The 22,298-nt window shown below is 44.6% G+C and overlaps 1 protein-coding gene across 8 annotated transcripts in view; it reads left to right on the forward strand.

Moving 5' to 3' along the window:
* The window catches only part of LOC134348231 (leucine-rich repeat and calponin homology domain-containing protein 1-like), a 431,827-nt gene that overhangs the window by 93,679 nt on the left and 315,850 nt on the right, over positions 1-22,298 (forward strand). For all 8 annotated transcript variants that reach the window (XM_063051296.1, XM_063051301.1, XM_063051300.1 and 5 more), the window contains exon 2: positions 15,773-15,917. In XM_063051296.1, the coding sequence (XP_062907366.1) occupies positions 15,773-15,917 (145 nt within the window). The remainder of the gene's footprint in view (positions 1-15,772; positions 15,918-22,298) is intronic.

Genomic DNA, 22,298 nt, shown 5'->3' on the forward strand with positions numbered 1-22,298 from the left:
AAAACTCTTAATAGATTGGTAAAACATGACACACAAAGTCATGTTGACTCTCCCTAATAAGTCCCTGTCTCTCCAAATGCTTGTAGATCCTATTTCTCAGTACTCCTTCCAATAATTTACCTACTACCGACGTCAAGTTTACCAGCCTATAATTTCCCGGAATACTTTTAGAGCCTTTTTTAAATAACGGAACAACATGAGCTATCCTCCAATCCTCCGGCACCTCACCTGTAGATACCGACATTTTAAATATATCTGCCAGGGTTCCTGCAATTTCAACACTAGTCTCCTTCAAGGTCCAAGGGAATACCCTGTCAGGGTCCTGGGGATTTATCTACTCTGATTTGCCTCAAGATAGCAAGCACCTCCTCCTTTTCAATCTGTATAGGTTCCATTACCTCACTACTTGTTTGCCTTATTTCCATTGACTCCATGCCAGTTTCCTTAGTAAATACAGACGCAAAAAATTCATTTAAGATCTCTCCCATTTCTTTTGGTTCCATATCTAGCTGATCACTCTTCAAGAGGACCAATTTTATCCCTTACTATCCTTTTGCTCTTAATATACCTGTAGAAGCTCTTTGGATTATCCTTCACCTTGACTGCCAAAGGAACCTCATGTCTTCTTTTAGCCCTCCTGATTTCTTTCTTAAGTATTTTTTTGCACTTCTTATACCTCAAGCACCTTATTTGCTCCCTGTTTCCTATACATGTCATATTTCTCTCTCTTCTTCTTCATCATCAGAGTTCCAATATCCCTTGAGAACCAAGGTTCCTTATTCTTATTCACTTTGCCTTTAATCCTGACAGGAACATACAAACTCTGCACTCTCAAAATTTCTCCTTTGAAAGCCTCCCACTTTCCAATCACATCTTTGCCAGAGAACAATCTGTCCCAATCCACGCTTTTCAGATCCTTTCTCATTTCTTCAAATTTGGCCTTTTTCCGGTTTAGAACCTCAACCCAAGGACCAGATCTATCTTTATCCATGATCAAGTTGAAACTAATAGTGTTATGATCACTGGAACCAAACTGTTCCCCTACACACACTTCTGTCACCTGTCCTAACTCGTTTCCTTATAGGAGATCTAATTTTGCATCCTCTCTAGTTGGTACCTCTATATATTATGGTTATTATTCTGAAGCTGTTGCCCTGTCTATGTTTGGCCTCACTCATGTGGAGGAAGACACATTGCAAGTACCGAATGCAATAGCTCAGGTTGGAGGAGGTGTTTTTGAATCTCTGCATCACTTGGAAGGGCTGTTTTGATCCCTGGGAGGTGCTGAAGGAACAAGTGTTGCAGCAGAATGGAGTAGAAATGTGATTGAAGTGACTGACCATAGAATGTTTGTGGGTTATAGACAGGATCGTTTGAATATCTCAAACTACTGATCTCCAGGGATTTTCATGCACAACAATCTTTAGTGTTTACAGAGAATGGCGTGAAAAACAAAAAAAAATGCAGTGATTGGCAGTTCTGTGGGTGGAAACACCTTAGTAATGGGAGAGGTCAAAGGAGAATGGCCAGACTAGTTCGAGCTGACAGCAACTCAAATAACCACACGTTAGTTACAACAGTGGTGTGCAGAAAAGTCTCTGAAAGCACAACATGTCGAATCTTGAAGTGGATGGACTACGGCAGCAGAAGACCATGAACATACTCAGTAGCTACTTTATTTGATACTGGAGGTATCTATTAAAGTGGCCACATGGTGTATGTTGTAAACCAGCTCAAGGTGCTTCAGGGGGCATAACTTAAACTACATTTAAGATGAGAAATACTAAGGTAGGTAGATGAACAAAGGTCTGGCAAAAGAGTCAGATTTTATGAAGTTTCTGAGAAGAGAGAGAGAGAGAGGGGGTGGATTGAATGAGTAACCTACAGAGACAGCTGAAGGCATGGTCATCTGTGGTGGAGAGATTAAAATTGGGAATGCCAAAGTGAACGGACTCGGATACATCCTTTGAGGGGTTTAGGCCTAAAACAAATGAGAGCTATGAAGGGTGAGAGGAGTTATTCTAGTCAACAAGCGTGTATGATCATTTGATCCAAATTCAGCAGAATGGCAGAATTTTGAATAATTTCAAGTGTCCATTATTCATAAATAAATACTTTCTGCATATACTGATGAAACTAGTTGATTGTACAAATTAAGCCAACGCCTGGACCTAAAAACCCACCGATCGCCCTCCCGGCACTTATCCTTATAAGCGGAACAAGTGCTACACATGCCCTTACACTTCTTCCTCACCACCATTCAGGGCCCTAGACAGTCCTTCCAGGTGAGGTGACGCTTCACCTGTGAGTCGGCTGGTGTGATATACTGCATCCGGTGCTCCCGGTGCGGCCTTCTATATATTGGCAAGACCTAACATAGACTGGGAGACCGTATCGCTGAACACCTACCCCCTGTCCGCCAGAGAAAGCAGGATCTCCCAGTAGCCACACATTTTAATTCCACGTCCCATTCCCATTCTGATATGTTTATCCATGGCCTCCTCTACTGTCAAGATGAAGCCACAGTCAGGTTGGAGGAACAACACCTTATATTCTGTCTGGGTAGCCTCCAACCTGATGGCATGAACATTGACTGCTCTAACTTCCGTTAATGCCCCTCCTCCCCTTCTTACCCCATTCTTTATTTATTTATTTCCCCCTTTTTTCCTCTCTCTTTCTTTTTTCTCTCTCTCTGTCCCTCTCCCAATAACTCCTTGCCTGCTGTCCATCTTCCTTTGGTGTTCCCCTCCCCCTTTCTTTCTCCCTAGGCCTCCTGTCCCATGATCCCCTCCCTTCTCTAGCCTTGTATCCCTTTTGGCAATCAACTTTCCAGCTCTTAGCTCTATCCCTCCCCCTCCTGTCTTCTCCTATCATTTTGGATCTCCCCCTCCCCCTCCCACTTTCAAGTCTCTTACTATCTCTTCTTTCAGTTAGTCCTGACGAAGGGTCTTGGCCCGGAATGTCGACTGTGCTTCTTCCTATGGATGCTGTCTGGCTTGCTGCGTTCCACCAGCATTTTGTGTGTGTTGCGTGGAGCTTTATCATTGGCTTTTAGAAAATCAAAATATACAGTGTCTCTCATTAATCCCTTTTTAAAAATCCCAATCACAGAGGTGAGGCAGAGTACCATTTTTCTATGTACTATGGACGGCTATTTCTTTGATAAGCTGGAAGCTGGGATAATGTTAATTTTGGCCACAGAAATTTTCCATGATTTGCCAGGTATTTCCCAATCACAGATGAAGATGAATATCTGGGAAGTTAGAAGGTGTGGCTTTCAAGCAGTACAGTCACTTAAATTTTCTGGTGCCATGATGATACATAATTATTTATAAACATGCATTTTTCTGTGCATTTCAGTTCTTTAATGCTGAACTGTCTAAAGTTCTCTTGTGCTGAGAGCCAAGAATAGTGACACAAGGTTTTGTTTAATAGTAACACACCTTTATCAATATGTGGTTGGAGCCTGTACTTTTCTTGGGGTGTTTCACAATACTCTAAATCTATTTGTCGAGTTCACTCCTGTTTAATCCTTCTGACCCCTTTAATATAATCTCAAAATATAGCTCTTTCTAGAGCAGAACTGTAGTGATATTATGCTCAAATATTTCTTTCATGTATTCTGACTGTCAAATATAGTATTCATTTCTGAAAAGATTTCATCTTAGTTATGCAATTGTATTTATATCCGTAGATTTCAGTGTGTGGGTGTAATATGGCTATGGAATAACATTTTGGGAACAGTCTTTCAATGCACAATAAATTCTTTGAGCAGTGGAAGTGTGAATTGTAATTGAGTTCAAGGAAACAAATAGTTTTCATTGGGAAATTAAGGAATTTCCTGCATTACAGAGGCACAATGATTCCATTGTCACCATTCTTTGAAGAACTCTGCTTTTCCGTTTTTTTAGAATCAGCTGAATCTGTTGCAACAGATTATAACTAAAAGATTGGATTTGGTGCTGTTGGTGAGATAATTCAAAGATAATTTTTTTTGGGGAAAGAGAATTCAGGATTTCAGTCTGTTTTTGTTTTAAGTAGGTGGGATAGTTTGACTCATTTAAATTTGATTTTGCTTAATTCTCTTTGCAGCCAAATAGACAGTTCCAAGGTCATATGATTGGCTCTGGAAGTGAAAGAGTCGAAATTTTGAAGTACCATGCTATCCCACTGAACATCTAAGAGACAAGAATCTCTGATTAACTGATTGCTTCTTTATTTTTATTTTTGCACTAATTTAACTATTTAGAACATATACATACTGACTGTAATTCAATTTTTTTTCTATTATTATGTATTGCCGCTAAAGACAACACATTTCATGAAATTTTCTGGTGATATTAAACCCAGTTCTGACTCCAATTCTGAATTGCAGCCTTACCTATGTAATTCTTCATCAAGTTTCTATTTGGCTAAATTTCCTCCCAGAATGGGCAGTTGGAATAATCACTCAGCAGAGATCTGAGCAAACAAACTGGTCAATCTTAACCTGGCAGGTAGTCTTTCTCACATGGGGATGAGAAGTAACTGTCAAAGGAAAGAAGGAAAGGTACAAAGGGTGAAGCAGTGATGTCGAAGAGAGAATGGAAAGAATAGAGTAGGGGGATAGAGGGCAGAATTGACTGGGGGCACAGGTGGGAGAGGAAAAAGGCAAGGATGAAAGTCCAAAGCAAAGGAGTGGGAGCACTGGAAAAACACAAGAAAAGAGGGGAATGAAGAAATATTTTTAACAGTTCCAGCCCTTTGGGCAAAATTTTCAAGAAGAGCTTTTTTTTATCGGTAGGCTCAGTCCAAAAATAGTTCTTAGTACTTAGATGTCAAAACAAGATACTACATGTGTAAGTGGGGGAATGTGGTGGATGTCATGTCTGTAAACTTTAGCAAAGTCCTTAATAACATGTTTCAGGAGGTTTTGAAATAAAACTAAAGATAATGAATTAAGGAAATATTGGTTCTGCAGAAAGGCATAGGGATTTTGATTGACAGTTCTAAAGGAGGCATGTTGGGTGTTCAGTTGTAAATCTAAAAGTATTCAGTTTCTCTTAAAAAGTATCATCAGATAATGAGCATATATACAACCCTAAGGCTTCAATACTATGTACACTGGATGGATGAATGTCATTGGAAGCAGGTAAAAGCCGATTTATGAGGATGGTATGAAGAGATATCAACGTAAATTGCATCTTCTTTCAGAAATCTATCACAATCCTGATTTTGACCATAGTACAGCAGTGAAATGTCATAACTGATGTAATCTGTGACATTAAATGTGCTGCGTGCTCCATTAACCTGTTTACAATTTTTAACATGGTAGACTATGCCCATCATCCATATTCTTCCATGTCATTCTGAAATAGTTCAAATCATTTGGTTTCACTTGCATTTTCAATTTATTGAAAGCACTCCAATTTAATATTTGTCTATTTCTGGTCCATCCTCATGTTTGATTTACCTTGAGTCATTGAGGGAGCCATACTTGACCTTTTCAACCCTTCTCAATGTTTCCTTTTTATGATACCCAAATGCCTGGGTTTAGTTTCCAGGTGTTGGTGGACAACACAGGATTTAATTCAGTCTCACCTCTCCCGAAGCCATAGTGTAAGGCTTTGTTCAGTATGCCATCTTTCAAATAAATGCTAGGAAAGTTAAAGTCATAGTTTTCTATTCGTGTTGCACATTACAACCCCTCCCTGAACATCACCTCACTTTGAATTAAAGTTTTTAATTTCATTGTGAACTCAATATCCTGCCCAAAAATAAAATGTTTACTTTCAAATCCAAGCTAATGCCCATTGTCACCTCAGTATCACCCTGTGGGGTGCTTCGGCTTTCAATATACACTTTATACAAGCTTGAGATTTGTCTTCATACAGGCAGCTACAAAACAAAAAAAAACATTAAAGCAAAAAAAGACAGTCAAGCACACAACGTGCAGAGGAAAAAAAAGGAAAAAACCCTGCAAAGAATAAAAGTAAGCAAACAGCATTCAGAACTGAAGTTTACAAAAGTGAGTTCACAAACTTCCGCTAAGGCCCCACCTCCCCCTCGTACCCCATCTGTTACTTATTTTTATGCACACATTCTTTCTCTCACTCTCCTTTTTCTCCCTCTGTCCCTCTGAATATACCTCTTGCCCATCCTCTGGGTCCCCCCCCCTTCCTTGGCTTTCTTCCCGGACCTCCTGTCCCATGATCCTCTCGTATCCCCTTTTGCCTATCACCTGTCCAGCTCTTGGCTCTATCCCTCCCCCTCCTGTCTTCTCCTATCATTTTGGATCTCCCTCTCCCCCTCCAACTTTCAAATCCCTTACTCACTCTTCCTTCAGTTAGTCCTGACGAAGGGTCTCGGCCTGAAACGTCGACTGCACCTCTTCCTACAGATGCTGCCTGGCCTGCTGCGTTCACCAGCAACTTTGATGTGTGTCACACTGTGATAGTTGCAGGCCACAGCCACATTTAGGTGCAGAGATGAGTGAATCTCGCGGAGTAATGATTTGAACCGGCTCATGCCTTGTGTCTGGCCCTGGTGCCTTGTCCTTTTCAATCTGGCCCGGCACTTAAATAGTTCAGACTTTATCTCAGACCTGGACCCTGCCACTTCGATACTGTCTCAGGCTGGTGCTCCGCCACCTCAATTTGGCCCGTACCCAACTTTTCCAATTTGGCTCGGGACTTAAATTGATCAAACCTTGGGTCTTTCCTCGCTCTCAGACGCAGGTCGGGGCCCCACAGCCTTGACTCTGCCTTGCCTCCACTCGCCTTGCCTTGGTTCTGCCAAATTGAATTGCCTCCAAGTTCGCTCCAGGGATGGCCAAACACTGGCTCATTCGCCACTCTCTGGCCCAGATCACACAGCCTTGATTCAGACCGTACACAACAGAGCCTTTGCTCCAGAGTCCAGCGCTGATGCCATTGCGCCACCAGCCGGCGGAAGTTAATGTCTATTGTTTGCAGTGATCATTTTGCAGAAAAACTGTAATTAATGAAGTATTTAGTTGTTTTCTTTGTTTTATTGGCCACCAGCAAGCAGTCACTGAGCTTCACCAGTGCCACCTTAAATCATTCTTGTCTTACCTCTGCCATTAATTCCAATGGGTTCCCGGCAGACTTATCCTCCATGTAGTATTAGCTGTTCTAAAGCAGTGCTGCTTGTATTCCATTCCCCATCTATCTCCCACAGCTTCCCAGTCTTTGCTGGTCTTTTTTTGACTTCCAGTTTCCTTGCATCTAATCTTCCAGATCGTTAGAGGCTTCCAGAAAAGAGTGAATTTGCTCTATTAGGAGACTAGCAGTGGTTATGCATAAATGGATTATTGCATGAACTCTGTGCTATCAAAAAGAATGATCTTAATTGGGTGATTTTTTTTGTAGCCATGATTTTGGCTTTTATTGCAATGAAGGGGAAACAGCTGAAAAATTGAGAAGAGAACTTGCAACATAGAAAATAGGTGCAGGAGTAGGCCCTTCGGCCCTTCGAGCCTGCACCGCCATTCAGTATGATCATGGCTGATCATCCAACTCAGAACCCTGTACCTGCCTTCTCTCCATACCCCCAATCCCTTTAGCCACAAGGGCTATATCTAACTCCCTCTTAAATATAGCCAATGAACTGGCCTCAACTGTTTCCTGTGGCAGAGAATTCCACAGATTCACCATGCTCTGTGTGAAGAAGTTTTTCCTCATCTCGGTTCCAAAAGGCTTCCCCTTTATCCTCAAACTGTGACCCCTCGTTCTGGACTTCCCCAACATCGGGAACAATCTTCTTGCATCTAGCCTGTCCAATCCCTTTAGGATTTTATTCGTTTCAATCAGGACCCCCCTCAATCTTCTAAATTCCAATGAGTATAAGCCTAGTTCATCCAGTCTTTCATCATATGAAAGTCCTGCCATCCCAGGAATCAATCTGGTTAACCTTCTTTGTACTCCCTCTATGGCAAGGATGTCTTTCCTCAGATTAGGGGACCAAAACTGCACACAATACTCCAGAAAACAACAGGAATTCTGCAGATGCTGGAAATTCAAGCAACATACATCAAAGTTGCTGGTGAACGCAGCAGGCCAAGCAGCATCTATAGGAAGAGGCGCAGTCGACGTTTCAGGCCGAGACCCTTCGTCAGGACTCAATACTCCAGGTGTGGTCTCACCAAGGCCTTGTACAACTGCAGTAGTACCTCCCTGCTCCTGTACTCGAATCCTCTTGCTATAAATGCCAGCATACCATTCGCCTTTTTCACCGCCTACTGTACCTGCATGCCCACTTTCAATGACTGGTGTATAATGACACCCAGGTCTCGTTGCACCTCCCCATTTCCTAATCGGCCACCATTCAGATAATAATCTGTTTTCTTGTTTTTGCTACCAAAGTGGATAACTTCACATTTATCCACATTAAATTGCATCTGCCATGAATTTGCCCACTCACCTAACCTATCCAAGTCACCCTGCATCCTCTTAGCATCCTCCTCACAGCTAACACTGCCGCCCAGCTTCGTGTCATCCGCAAACTTGGAGATGCTGCATTTAATTCCCTCATCCAAGTCATGAATATATATTGTAAACAACTGGGGTCCCAGCACTGAGCCTTGCGGTACCCCACCAGTCACCGCCTGCCATTCTGAAAAGGTCCCGTTTATTCCCACTCTTTGCTTCCTGTCTGCCAACCAATTTTCTATCCACATCAATACCTTACCCCCAATACCTTTATCATGTTGACTCATAGTTGAATATTTTGAGGTTGTAACAGACGGTGTATGCTGCAGAGGTATTTACACGTGAATCTACACAAATTGTTTTACTGAGGATGGGGATTTGCTCAGTAGCAGCAGACTTTGTTTCAAAGCTGACTTCTATATGGCACCTCTGACGTTACTACATGGTTTTAGTAAAAGGTTCTTATGTAATGAAAGCTGAGATAGGTGACATTGATTTTTTCCTTTGCAGTTATAAAACTCACTGAGACAAAAGTTAACAAGTACTTGCGAAGGTAGCTGGGATTCACCCCCTCCCGCCCCAGTTTTTCTTCATTGGGGTTCTACATAAGATTAGGCCAGCTACAGCTCCTCTTGTCATTGGTAGTGGAGGAGTTCAAGGTGGCAAAGTGTAGATTTGTGTTAACTTTACTCTTGATGCTGTCTGCAGTGGTCATGAGGAACTCGTACGCTGTGAAAAGCCAGAGCAGCCTTGGTAGAAGACCATGTTGGTACAACCATGTCTTATATTTACCAGGGAGTCCGGCTTTATCATTCTTCTTCAGCCAATTTTCAGTTTGCTTTACAGTGTTGGTGATGTTGGCACTATCCTTCATTGCTGCATTAAACCACTTTCCAAGACACTTTACTGGGTTGTCCTTTATAACTTCTCCCTGTATTTGAACTTGTTAGTAACTCTTGCCCTTTTTGATTACCATGTGTCTGGATTTCTTGGCCTTAAAGGTCATTGTAGCCCAGGTAGCGACATTGTCCAGGGTTCCAGTACCCATCTTGCTTGGACAGGGGTTACTGTGGTTACTGTGATGTTATCCACGAACCCCCCTACCCCCGTATTGCAGGTTGTCGGATCCCAGGCTCCAACACTGGGCCTCAGGTTACGTCTGCTGCGACTGATGTGAGAAGCTTCATGCCCACGACAATCAAGATGGGGGAAGAAGGTACAGTTGTTTGGAATCCCTTTTTTGAGGGTCTTGCCACCTGGTTGTAAAGTTGGCTGTAGTGAAGTGTAGCTTGAATCACCCTAGGTAGCTGGTGATCATGTCTTGTGTTACTGGCGGGATATGGTAGTGGTCTGGGCCAACCTGGATGAGGACATGTGGAATTGATCTGTAGGCGTTGGCTGGGTCTAACCAGATGATTGTTAGGTCACCTTTCTTCTGCTTGGCCTCGTGGATCAACTGGCTGATTATTGAGGTGTGTTCAAGGCACCCAGAGAAACCCAGGATGCCACCTTTCTGGATGGATGTGTCGATATAGTGGTTCTCCATTAAGTAGAAGGCCAACCTTCTCACAAGTAGTGAGAAGAATATCCTGCACTCCATGCTAAGGTGGGAGATTGTCCTAAACTGGGTGATTGTGGAGGAATCTTCTTCCTTGCGAACAAAGCGTCGTTCCCAGTTTCCAGCTTGGTGGGATAGAGCCTTTGGTCCAAATCTTCCTCATGATCTTCTACAACTTCCAGAAGAGTTTATGGCATTTCTTATATACCACTTGGTCCAGGGGTGTCAGATGACTTTGCTCTCTTGATGATATCCTGGTCCTCCTGCCACGTGGGCTCTGCCACGTTCAGTTCAATTGCTGGAATTCTTGGTGGGGGGACTTGCTACAACACCACTCAACTGGCTGATATATGATGGAATTGATGGCTTTGTGGCCAAGTTTGCGGATGATACGAAGCTAGGTGGAGGGGCAGGTAGATATGAAGACAGGTGGAGAGGCAGGTAGATATGAAGACAGATGGAGGGGCAGGTAGATATGAAGACAGATGGAGAGGCAGGTAGATATGAAGACAGATGGAGGGGCAGGTAGATATGGAGGGGCAGGTAGATATGAAGATAGGTGGAGAGGCAGGTAGATCTGAAGACAGGTGGAGAGGCAGGTAGATATAAAGATAGGTGGGGACAGGTAGATATGAAGATAGGTAGGGGAGCAGCTAGATATGAAGACAGATGGAGGGGCAGGTAGATATGAAAGATGGAGGGGCAGGTAGATATGAAGACAGATGGAGGGGCAGGTAGATATGAAGATAGGTGGAGGGGCAGGTAGATAAGAAGACAGGTGGAGTGGCTGGTAGATAAGAAGACAGGTGGAGGCGCAGGTAGATATGAAGATAGGTGGAGGGGCAGGGCTAGATAAGAAGACAGGTGGAGGGGCTGGTAGATACGCAGATAGGTGGAGGGGCAGGTAGAGATGAAGACAGAGAGGCTGGTAGATAAGAAGACAGGTGGAGGGGCAGGTAGATATAAAGATAGGTGGAGGGGCAGGTAGATATGAAGACAGGTGGAGGGGCTGGTAGAGACACAGATAGGTGGAGGGGCAGGTAGATAGAAAGACAAGTAGGGAGGGGCAGGTAGTTTTGAGGAAGTAGAGAGGCTACAGAAGAACGAGTGGTGATCTTACTGAAACCTATCGAATGGTGAAAGGCCTCAACAGAGTGGATGTGGACAAGATGTTTCCTATGGTGGGAGAGTCTAGGTCCAGAGGGCACAGCCTCAAAATAGAGGGATGTCCTTTTAGACTGGAGGTAAGGAATTTCTTTAGCCAGAGAGTAGTGAATGTTTGGAATTTGTTGCCACAAGTGGCTGTAGAGGCCAAGTCATTGGGTATATTTAAGGCAAAGGTTGATAGATTCTTGGTTAGTCAGGGAATACAGGGAGAAGGTAGGAGAGTGGGGCTGGGAGGGAAAATGGATCAGCCATGATGAAATGGCAGATCAGACTTGATGGGCCAATGGTTTAATTCTGCTCCTATATTTATGTCCTTATTTTGCTCCTGTATGACTTCTCGTCATCACCTGAAATTCGGCCATCAAGTTCTGTTGTCAGCAAATTTATAGATTTCATTTGATCTGTGCCTAGCCACACAGACATGGGTGTAGAGAGAGTAGAGCAGTGGGCTAAGCATGCATCCTTGAGGTGCGCCAGTGTTAATTGTCAGTGAGGTGGAGATGTTATTTCCGGTCCACACAGATTGTGGTCTTCCAGTTGCAGAGGGACATACAGGGGTGCAGATTCTGTAGCTGATTGATCAGGACTGTAGGAATAATTGTGTTAAACACTGAGTTGTAGTCAATAAACAGCAGCCTGACGTAAGTATTACTGTTATTCAGGTGATCCAAGGCCACGTGAAGAGCAATGAGATTGCATTCACTGTAGACCTATTTTGGCAATAGGCAAATTGCAGTGAGTCCAGATCCTTGCTGAGACAGGAGTTAAATCTAACCATAACCGACCTTTCATAGCACTTCATCACCGTAAATGTGAGGGCTTCTGGACGATAGTCATTAAGGCAGCTCACCCTGCTCTTCTTGGGCACTTGGATGATTGTTGCCTCTTTGAACCAGGCGGAAACTTCGGACTGTAGCAACGGAAGTTTTTATATAGAAAATAGTTATGATCTGCAATTCAAATGAAGAAACGTCAACTGTACTCTCTTCCGTAGATGCTGCCTGGCCTGCTGAGTTCCTCCATCATTTTGTGTGTGTTGGTTGTCACGAAAATGATTCCTGGATTGAATGGCTTGTCATATGAAGAGCATCTGATGGCTCTGGGCCTGTATTCACTAGAATTCAGAAGAATGAGTGGTGACCTCACTGAAATCTGTCAAATGGTGAAAGATTTTGATAGAGTGGATGTGGAGAGGATGTTTCCTGTGGTGGGAGAGTCTAAGACCAGAGGACACAGCCTCAGAATAGAGGTGCACCCTTTCAGAATGGTAATGCGGAGGAATTTCTTTAGCCAGAGGGTGGTGAATCTGGAATTCTTTGCCACAGGCAGCTGTAGAGGCCAAGTCTTTATGTATATTTAAGGCAGAGATTGATAGATTCTTGATTGGTCAAGGCATGAAGGGATATGTGGAGGAGATAGGAGATTGGGGCTGAGAGGAAAATAGTTTCACTCATGATGAAATGGTGGAGTTGACTCGAGGGGCCAAATGGCCTAATTCTGCTCCTATATCTTACGGTCTTATTGTTATTAATTGTAATCAATTGATTTTGATTAATTGACCTATGAATTGATCTCTTTGGAGCATAAGTAGGTAGAAGGAGATGAATGAAAATAAAGAAGAGGGACAAAATGAAGTAACAGACACTAAACACTGCAGTGGTTGGAATAAAAATTATGCATTGGGAATACTTACAGGTCAGCAAGTCTTTGGAGAGAGAAGAATTGAACTAATCACAGGTTGATAACCGTTCAACAGAAACAATCAGTTCTGAAGAAAGTAAAGAGTAATTATCTGAATAGTTGGATGGAGTCATGAATATAGAAACAGGCCACTTGGTCCATCTTGGCTATTCTTGTCATCAACTACTAATTCATACTACTGGCTGAAATACTGGCAGCTCTCATGATTCTGCATGTTTTTAATTTGTGTTAATGAACTATTTATAACTAAGATCCAAAATTAACTGAGATCTTTAGTAAACAACAGGAATTCTGCAGATGCTGGAAATTCAAGCAACACACTTCAACACAATTCACGCATCTTGCTCTCACTCCATCCTCCCGCCACCCCACTGGGAATAGGGTTCCCCTGGTCCTCACCTACCACCCCACCAGCCTCCGGGTCCAACATATTATTCTCTATAACTTCCACCACCTCCAATGGGATCCCACCACTAGGCACATCTTTCCCTCCCCACCCCTGCTTTCCGCAGGGATCGCTCCCTATGCGACTCCCTTGTCCATTTGTCCCCCCCATCCCTCCCCACTGATCTCCCTCCTGGCACTTATCCTTGTAAGCGGAACAAGTGCTACACATGCCCTTACACTTCCTCCCTTACCACCATTCAGGGCCCCAGACAGTCCTTCTAGATGAGGCGACACTTCACTTGTGAGTCGGCTGGGATGATATACTGCGTCCGGTGCTCCCGATGTGGCCTTCTATATATTGGCGAGACCCGACGCAGACTGGGAGACCGCTTTGCTGAACACCTACGCTCTGTCTGCCAGAGAAAGCAGGATCTCCCAGTGGCCACACATTTTAATTCCACATCCCATTCCCATTCTGACATATCTATCCACGGCCTCCTCTACTGTAAAGATGAAACCACACTCAGGTTGGAGGAACAACACCTTATATTCCGTCTGGGTAGCCTCCAATCTGATGGCATGAACATCGACTTCTCTGACTTCCGCTAATGCCCACCTCCCCCTTGTACCCCATCCGTTATTTATTTTCATACACAGATTCTTTCTCTCACTCTCCTTTTTCTCCCTCTGTCCCTCTGACTATACTCCTTGCCCATCCTCTGGGTCCCCCCCCCCTTTGTCTTTCTCCCCGGCCCTCCTGTCCCATGATCCTCTCATATCCCCTTTGCCTATCACCTGTCCAGCTCTTGGCTCCATCCCTCCCCCTCCTGTCTTCTCCTATCATTTTGGATCTCCCCCTCCCCCTCCCACTTTCAAATCTCTTACTAACTCTTCCTTCAGTTAGTCTTGACGAAGGGTCTCAGCCTGAAACGTCGACTGCACCTCTTCCTAGAGATGCTGCCTGGCCTGCTGCGTTCACCAGCAACTTTGATGTGTGTTGCTAAGATCTTTAGTAGTCTGTATGTAATCAACCCAGTATTGCAATTTTTACAATCTTAGCCAATAGTAATCTCATCTGATAGTATTTCCAGTTTATGAAATTTTGGGTTTTAGGCAATTCGCAGAACCCTTACCTGAACTGGGTAATGAATATAATTCAAAATAACCAGTGTTCCAGGTGTTCAGGGACAATTCATGCAGTCCAGCAAGAGCCAGGTTCCATGCGGTCCAGCAGGAGCCAGGTTCCAAGGGAGCAGCAATTGAGTGTTTTGATGTGTAATCCTGTTTTCTAGCACTTTGCTTGTGGCCTTCTATGCCATGTCATTTTGCATTCAAGTCCAAATCTTAAATATCTCCTGAGGGTTGTAACATGCCAAGTTGAAAGATAAAAGTGTAGCAAGTATTCTCTCTGAGCAGATATGAACTTGAAATGTAATGAAAGTCCTCACCGGAAGCAGGCAAAATAATAGATGTGGTAGCTGCTGTACTTGATTTAGATCCTTGAGATGCAAAGAGGGCATTCCAGAAAGCTAAAGGCTTGGATAGAGTAGATGTGGAGATATTTCCATTAGTCTAAGGTTCAAGGGCATACCTCAGTATAAGGGAGCATCACTTTGAAATTGAGATGAAGAAGAATTTCGTCTGCCAGAGTATGGTGAACTTATGGAACTCATTGCTGCGTGGGGAGAAGGCAAGGGAATAGGTTTGAAAAAACATTGGCCTTGATTGAATGGTGGAGCAAAGTTGATGGGCTGAATAGCTGTATTCTGTTCCTATATCTTAGAGTCTGTAACCTTATGGGTATGGAAGAATGAAAGATGGACCATGCGAAGGTGAGAACAGGATGAAGATTGGGATCGGGGGGGGGAGGGGTGAAGCTTTTAATTTATGTACAAGCAAGAACTAGCCTCAATGTGTGAGGCAAGGAGCTTAAGTAGAACTGAAGCAAGGAACTTTCCATATATCACACAAAGAGATATAGGAAACCAGGCTCATGTTGATTCCCGTAGGAAGTGAATGCAATTATTGGGCAAGTTCTTTATGAGGAGGGGCAGGCAGCCAAAGGGTGGTGATGGAGATGCTGGTAGATCCGAGAAGTGTAGGATCATTGAAATCTTTTGGTACAGAATGTCATTTTAGAGGATTGGTCATCTGTACGAAAATGAGCCAGTTAGACCCTGAAAACTGTCAAAATGGTAGAGTGTGCTAGAGGAGTTGCAGATGGAAATGCAAAGAAACTAGACACAACAATAAAGAGTAGATTCAAGTTTGGTAAAAATAGATTTCATGGGCAAGCACAAATTGAACTGATGATTCTACCAGGATAGTAGACGGGTAGATGTTGGCTGTTCAGTGTTTGGTGACTGAGAGGCTGGAGGTTGGAACTTAAGAATCTCCAGAGGAAATAAAGTCAGTAACTGTTTGCTAGAACAGTGTGCTCTGATAATGAATTGGCTGTTGTTGAGTGCACCATGGCAGTATAAGGGACAACATTCAAACTGCTAAATGCTGCATTTTGTTTCCTTGGCAGATCTGTCGAAGAACAGACTGAGTGAAATTCCAGTGGAAGTGTGCCATTTTATCTCCTTGGAGATGTTGAACCTGTATCATAACTGCATCAGAGTCATTCCAGACACAGTCATTAATCTACAGGCATTAACGAATTTAAACCTGAGGTGAGTATGATGATTGCTCACTCATAGCAAGTATAATGAAGTGATCTGTGCACTCATTCATATTTAGAGTTACAGAGTCATATGGCATAGCAACAGGCTTTTGCCCATGTCCATGCTACCTGCTGCACCAATATACATAAATCCCATTTACCCTCATTAGGTCTGTGTCCTGTCCACCTGTGCCTTGGAAATTCGCATACTTGTCTAGATTCCTTAAGTGTTGAGAGGCACATTCCAGACTCCAACCTGTGTGAAATTCATTTCCCTCAATTCCCTTAAAGACCTCACACCACAAACCTCTTTCTAAATGAGTCCTACCTTGGAAAAAATACATACCCTATCTATCCTCATCATTATTTTCTGTACCTTTACTAGGTCACCCTTTTAGCCTCTTTGTCCAGGTAAAATAAACACAAATTATTCAAAATTTCTTAAATGATGCTGTTACGTACCCCGTAACTGGGTTGCCAAACCAGCAGAAATGGATCACTCAGTTGGAGTCTGGGGTACTAGAACTAAGAAAGTTTTATTAAAGAAACAAGCAACACAGTAATCGAAAGGATAATAAATGCAACAATTCAACAATGATAACCACACATGTGCACAGAATTAAGATAACAGCATCAATCAAGCTCTATCGTTGTCTAGGGGTAAATGACCAATTTCAAAATGACTCAAAAGTTCAGTCCAGTTTGTAGTTCAGTTCGCAGTAATCGTTGCCATGGCGATGGACAAGGTGGGGGAAGAGAGACAGAATAGGAACAACTGATCATTCAGAACACTGCTTCACTCACAGACCAGCGGGATGGCTCACAAACAGCATTTGGGCGGGTCCTTGGTGATGTCACCTGAGGTCACCGACTGTGACCCCTCCTCCAGATGCAGTCGATCCTCTGCAGTGAACCCGGCACCCAGGCAAGGGCGGACACACACCGGGTTCCCGCTGATCGTACCTTTCCACCCTTGTCGTTGTCTGGGACTTCTCACCCACTCGTGAGAAGCGCACCGCTTCCAGGGTCTCGTTACCTCGGGTGGCGTGTCTATCTGTCTTAGCGAACCTGTCCCTTTTTATCCCCCTGCTGGGGTATCGCCTGTCCATCACTTCAAACAGTTCAGGGTTCAAAGGGGGGAGCCGCTCCAGACAGCTCTTCCTCCCACATCCCTTCATTACACATCTCCAGACGCTGCTCCATTGTTCCTTATCTCTCCTTCCCCTGAGGGCAGGTGGCAGACCAACTGCTGATGCCACTGATGCTAGCCCAGGCCAGCAAACATCTTAATTTTATGTGTATTCTCGTAACACTTCCCCCCTTTAAGGATTTTTACCGGGAGGTAAAAATTACAAACATGACTACATTATCTGATACATACACAATATACATCTTTAACAGTTATTTAGCTAATACAGAAAATTTGAAGCTGTCAACACCTTGACAGACAGTCATCACATTTTCTGTTCCTTTTACACGTGTTATTAATAATCCCTTAGACCAGGCTCCAACTCAGCAAACTTCATAGTGGCCAAAAACACTGATGAATTGCGACCAATGTAACCTCTCATTTGGTTTTTGTCCCGGACCACAACAACAAGGGTCGTCCCATTCCGACTCAATTTTCTCTCGCAAGGGCTTAGTAGGAGGGGGACGGGTATTGACCGCAGAGTTATTGCAAAACTTCCTGCAGTACCCCACCATCTCCAAAAGCCTTCTGAGGGCCCTCTTGTCCGTCGGGGTTGGGAGGTCAGCGATAGCCTGCACTGTAGCTTGCATCCCTGCCAGCTGCCCCTGTGTCACCACAATTCCCAGGTAAGTGACATTCGTGTGGCCGAATTCATTTTTTCCAAGGTTCACTATCAAGCTGGCTTCAGACAGCCGTGTTAAATTGCCAATACACACCTCTGTGTTCATCAGCCCTTTAGTCACTGAATTACTCAAAAAATATGGGTGTTGTTTACTTGGCCGCCCTATTGTAACCACAATCACCCAACGTCCCAGTTCTTTGCATTTCCTCGGGACAATCAAACACATGGGTGCGAGTCGTTTAATTACTCCTTCGGGGATTAAGGGAGAGACCTTATCAGTAGACCTGGCCAAAACAATAGCCTTCTCCCATCTGACCGATCCCATCCTAATCTTTTCAAAATGGTTCTTTCCTCTTATCAAGGGGCCCCTAGCTTCATTGATTTCCACGCTAACACCGACTAGGTTTGTTAGCATATCAAAAGCCGGTGACCGTCTCAGTTCGCGTCGGTCATGATCAATAACATTTTTCCCCCTGGGCAGCCGGTAAATCTCTTTCATGATTCCACCAACTGTTTCCTCCAGCACCGCAAAATGTCCACCGGGGGGTACCTCGTGGGCCATGTTAAAAACCTCATCCCCATAACTCTTTTGCACCACCCCCCACTCCTCATCTGCGGATACTGTCCTTGATTTCCCTTTCTTCCTTAGCACTTCCTCATCCGCACAATAGCCTACTAGTTCCCTTGTCAAGGCTGTGTCAGAGAGAGCGGTCTCGGCCAAAACCATCAGCCCCTCGTCTCGCTCCTGCGTCTGCACAAATTCTTTCCTGGCTACTGCTACGTCCGTCCCAGCTCCCTCACTACCTCTTATCTCACTACACCCTGTCTCATACAAGGTTGGCAGAAATGTTTCAGCCAAATTCACCATCGCGGGCGGGGCCTCCATGCTGGCAGGCTGACCCGTCAATCTCACGACTGGGAACACGATTCCTCCGGCGATGTCATTACCGAGCAAGACTTCCACGTCTTTCATCGGTAATTCGGACCTCACCCCGATCGTGACTAGTCCAGAGACCAGGTTGCTCTGTAAATGTATCTGGTGCAAAGGGACTGACTCTGTCCCTTCCCCAACACCTTTGACCTCTACCTCCCCAGTCTGGGTCTCTGAGCTAAACTCTAATACACTCTTCAGTATTAGTGACTGACACGCTCCCGTGTCTCTCCAGATCCGCACTGGAACTGGTTTTAACCTCTTTTTCACTGACACCAGTCCGGCCGAGATAAACCTCTCGCGCCCTTCCTGGACTTTTTCAGACCTGTCCTTCCCTAGCGGTTCGCTTAACAGCTCAATACAGCCATTCAAAATTTCCGCTTTTCCTTTCCCCGTCTCCTTCCTTGGGGCAAAGCACCTGGACGCAAAGTGTCCGACTTTCCCACAATTATAACAGACGACCCCAGGAGACTTCCTACCGGACTGCTCCCGGTCTACCTTATCCTTTTCACTAGTCCCCGGCTTACTTTCTGACTTTTCCGGCGGACTCTCCCCTCCGTCCTGACTACCCTTCTGGTAGCCTTTACTCGGGGCAACCTTCATTTTATGCGTCAACGCATACTCATCCGCTAACTTAGCAGTTGCGGCTAACGTGGCTGCCTCTTTCTCATCGAGGTAGGGTCTCATACCCTCAGGGACACAACCTTTAAACTGCTCAATCAGAATCAGCTGCAGCAGTCTGTCATAATCCCCCTCTACCCCTTTCGAGGCGCACCAACGCTCACAATATGTTTGCATCTCGCGAGCAAACTCCAAATACGTGCGGTCCCACCGCTTCCTCGCATTCCGGAACCTCTGCCGGTATGCCTCCGGGACCAACTCATAAATCCTGAGGATGGCCTCCTTCACCACCTCATACTTCTGGGCATCTTCCGCGGATAAAGCGGAGTAAGCTTGTTGGGCCTTCCCTTTCAGTACACTCTGAAGTAAGACAACCCACTTATCCCTCGGCCATTCCTGACTTATGGCCACTTTTTCGAAATGGAGAAAGTACCGATCCACATCGGTATCGTCAAATGGGGGAACCAGCCTAACCTCCTGGGTCGCCCGGAACCCTCCACCTTGGTTCGGCACGAGCCCCTGCTCGGCCCTTATCTTTAACTTCTCCAGCTCAAATTCCCTTTCCCTCTGTTTCTCCTCTCTCTCCAACTGTCTGTCCCTCTCTCTCTCTTCTCTCTCCAACTGTCTGTCCCTCTCTCTCTCTTCTCTCTCCAACTGTCTGTCCCTCTCCTGCCTTTCTACCTCTCTCTCTTTCTCCTGCCTTTCTAACTCTCTCTCTTTCTCCTGCCTTTCTAACTCTCTCTCTTTCTCCTGCCTTTCTAACTCTCTCTCTTTCTCCTGCCTTTCTAACTGCCGTACCCGGAACTCGTGCTCGAGTCTCAGTTTTTCAAGCTGTACCTGTACCGCGTCTCCAGCAGGTTTTTCAATAGACACCTCCCCCAGCTCACCTTGGGGAAACACACCTTTAGATACATAGTGCTCTACAATAGCTCTGTGTATCTCCTCTCTCCTCATTGTCGACTTCACCTTAGCAAGATTCACCCGTTTTGCCACAGCTATCAATTCCGATTTCCTGGCATCCTCTAATGCCTCCAAGGTCGGCGCCTTTATAAATTCCTCAACCTCCATTTCTGCTGTTTGTCTTTTCTTTCTTTCGGGAATTTTAACCCAATCAATTTACTCCGTCCCAAATTTAGCGTTCAAAATCGCGGACGAGAACCCCACTTATGTTACGTACCCCGTAACTGGGTTGCCAAACCAGCAGAAATGGATCACTCAGTTGGAGTCTGGGGTACTAGAACTAAGAAAGTTTTATTAAAGAAACAAGCAACACAGTAATCGAAAGGATAATAAATGCAACAATTCAACAATGATAACCACACATGTGCACAGAATTAAGATAACAGCATCAATCAAGCTCTATCGTTGTCTAGGGGTAAATGACCAATTTCAAAATGACTCAAAAGTTCAGTCCAGTTTGTAGTTCAGTTCGCAGTAATCGTTGCCATGGCGATGGACAAGGTGGGGGAAGAGAGACAGAATAGGAACAACTGATCATTCAGAACACTGCTTCACTCACAGACCAGCGGGATGGCTCACAAACAGCATTTGGGCGGGTCCTTGGTGATGTCACCTGAGGTCACCGACTGTGACCCCTCCTCCAGATGCAGTCGATCCTCTGCAGTGAACCCGGCACCCAGGCAAGGGCGGACACACACCGGGTTCCCGCTGATCGTACCTTTCCACCCTTGTCGTTGTCTGGGACTTCTCACCCACTCGTGAGAAGCGCACCGCTTCCAGGGTCTCGTTACCTCGGGTGGCGTGTCTGTCTGTCTTAGCGAACCTGTCCCTTTTTATCCCCCTGCTGGGGTATCGCCTGTCCATCACTTCAAACAGTTCAGGGTTCAAAGGGGGGAGCCGCTCCAGACAGCTCTTCCTCCCACATCCCTTCATTACACATCTCCAGACGCTGCTCCATTGTTCCTTATCTCTCCTTCCCCTGAGGGCAGGTGGCAGACCAACTGCTGATGCCACTGATGCTAGCCCAGGCCAGCAAACATCTTAATTTTATGTGTATTCTCGTAACATGCATTAATTCAGGCAGCATTCTGATAAGTCATCTTTGCGTGTAATCACATACTTCCTATAGTGTTGCAACCAAAATGGCACATATTACTCCTATTGTCTCCAAACCAGTGCCTTACAGTGATATGTCTCTGGCCATTGGCCGTTCACTCTGTTGGTATTGATGCTGCCACTTTTTATATAAAATATTTCTATTTTCCCTGGAGTGGGAGAGTTAAGAGGGGCCATGACTGAGGTGCAAAAGTCTTAGGCCCTCCAGATTTTTTAAAATGTAAATTTTGTTTATTTTTGCCTTCTGCATTAGTATGTCAGTAGAAAAGGGCAAATTTTAGATTTTACAAAAAAATTAAATTTTACGGAGAATGTTTGTATTTTGCTAAAGAAAGTAACTTATTAATTAATAGACCACTTTTCAAATACAAACTTGATGACTTTGTAGGTATACAGCCCAGTGCATGATTAAACAAAGATGACTAACTGTAACAAAAATGGGTGTAGAAGGAATCAAACTGAGCAAAGGACAACCAGACTTAAAGGTGAGGGTGTGGCAGATGTGACAGTTTAATTCTTAAATCATCAATACACCATGGCAAGAGTGAGCATAACAACAAGACACAAGGTGGTCGTCCTGTATCAGGAAGGTCTCTCCCAAGCAAAAATTTCGCGACAGACAGGAGTTTCAAGGTGTGTTGCCCAAGCTGTTCTGAAGAAACACAAAGAAATGGGCAAGGTTGAAGACCAGAAACGCAGTGGTTGACCACACAAACTGAGTGCAGCAGACAAGAAGTAGGTCAGACTGGCATCCTTTCTAAAATGGAAAAAGTCGATCACTGCCATTATCTCTGAACTCACGGAAAGCACTGAAACTGAAGTGTACCCCTCTACAGTCTGGAGAAGGCTTGTCAGAAGTGGTCTTCATGGAATAGTTGCTGCCAAAGAGCCGTTCCTCTGAAGTGGAAACAAAACCAAGAGACTCATCTGTGCACAAAAACACAAGTACTAG

The sequence above is a fragment of the Mobula hypostoma genome, chromosome 6, assembly GCF_963921235.1.
Source record: "Mobula hypostoma chromosome 6, sMobHyp1.1, whole genome shotgun sequence".
Lineage (NCBI taxonomy): Eukaryota > Metazoa > Chordata > Chondrichthyes > Myliobatiformes > Myliobatidae > Mobula > Mobula hypostoma.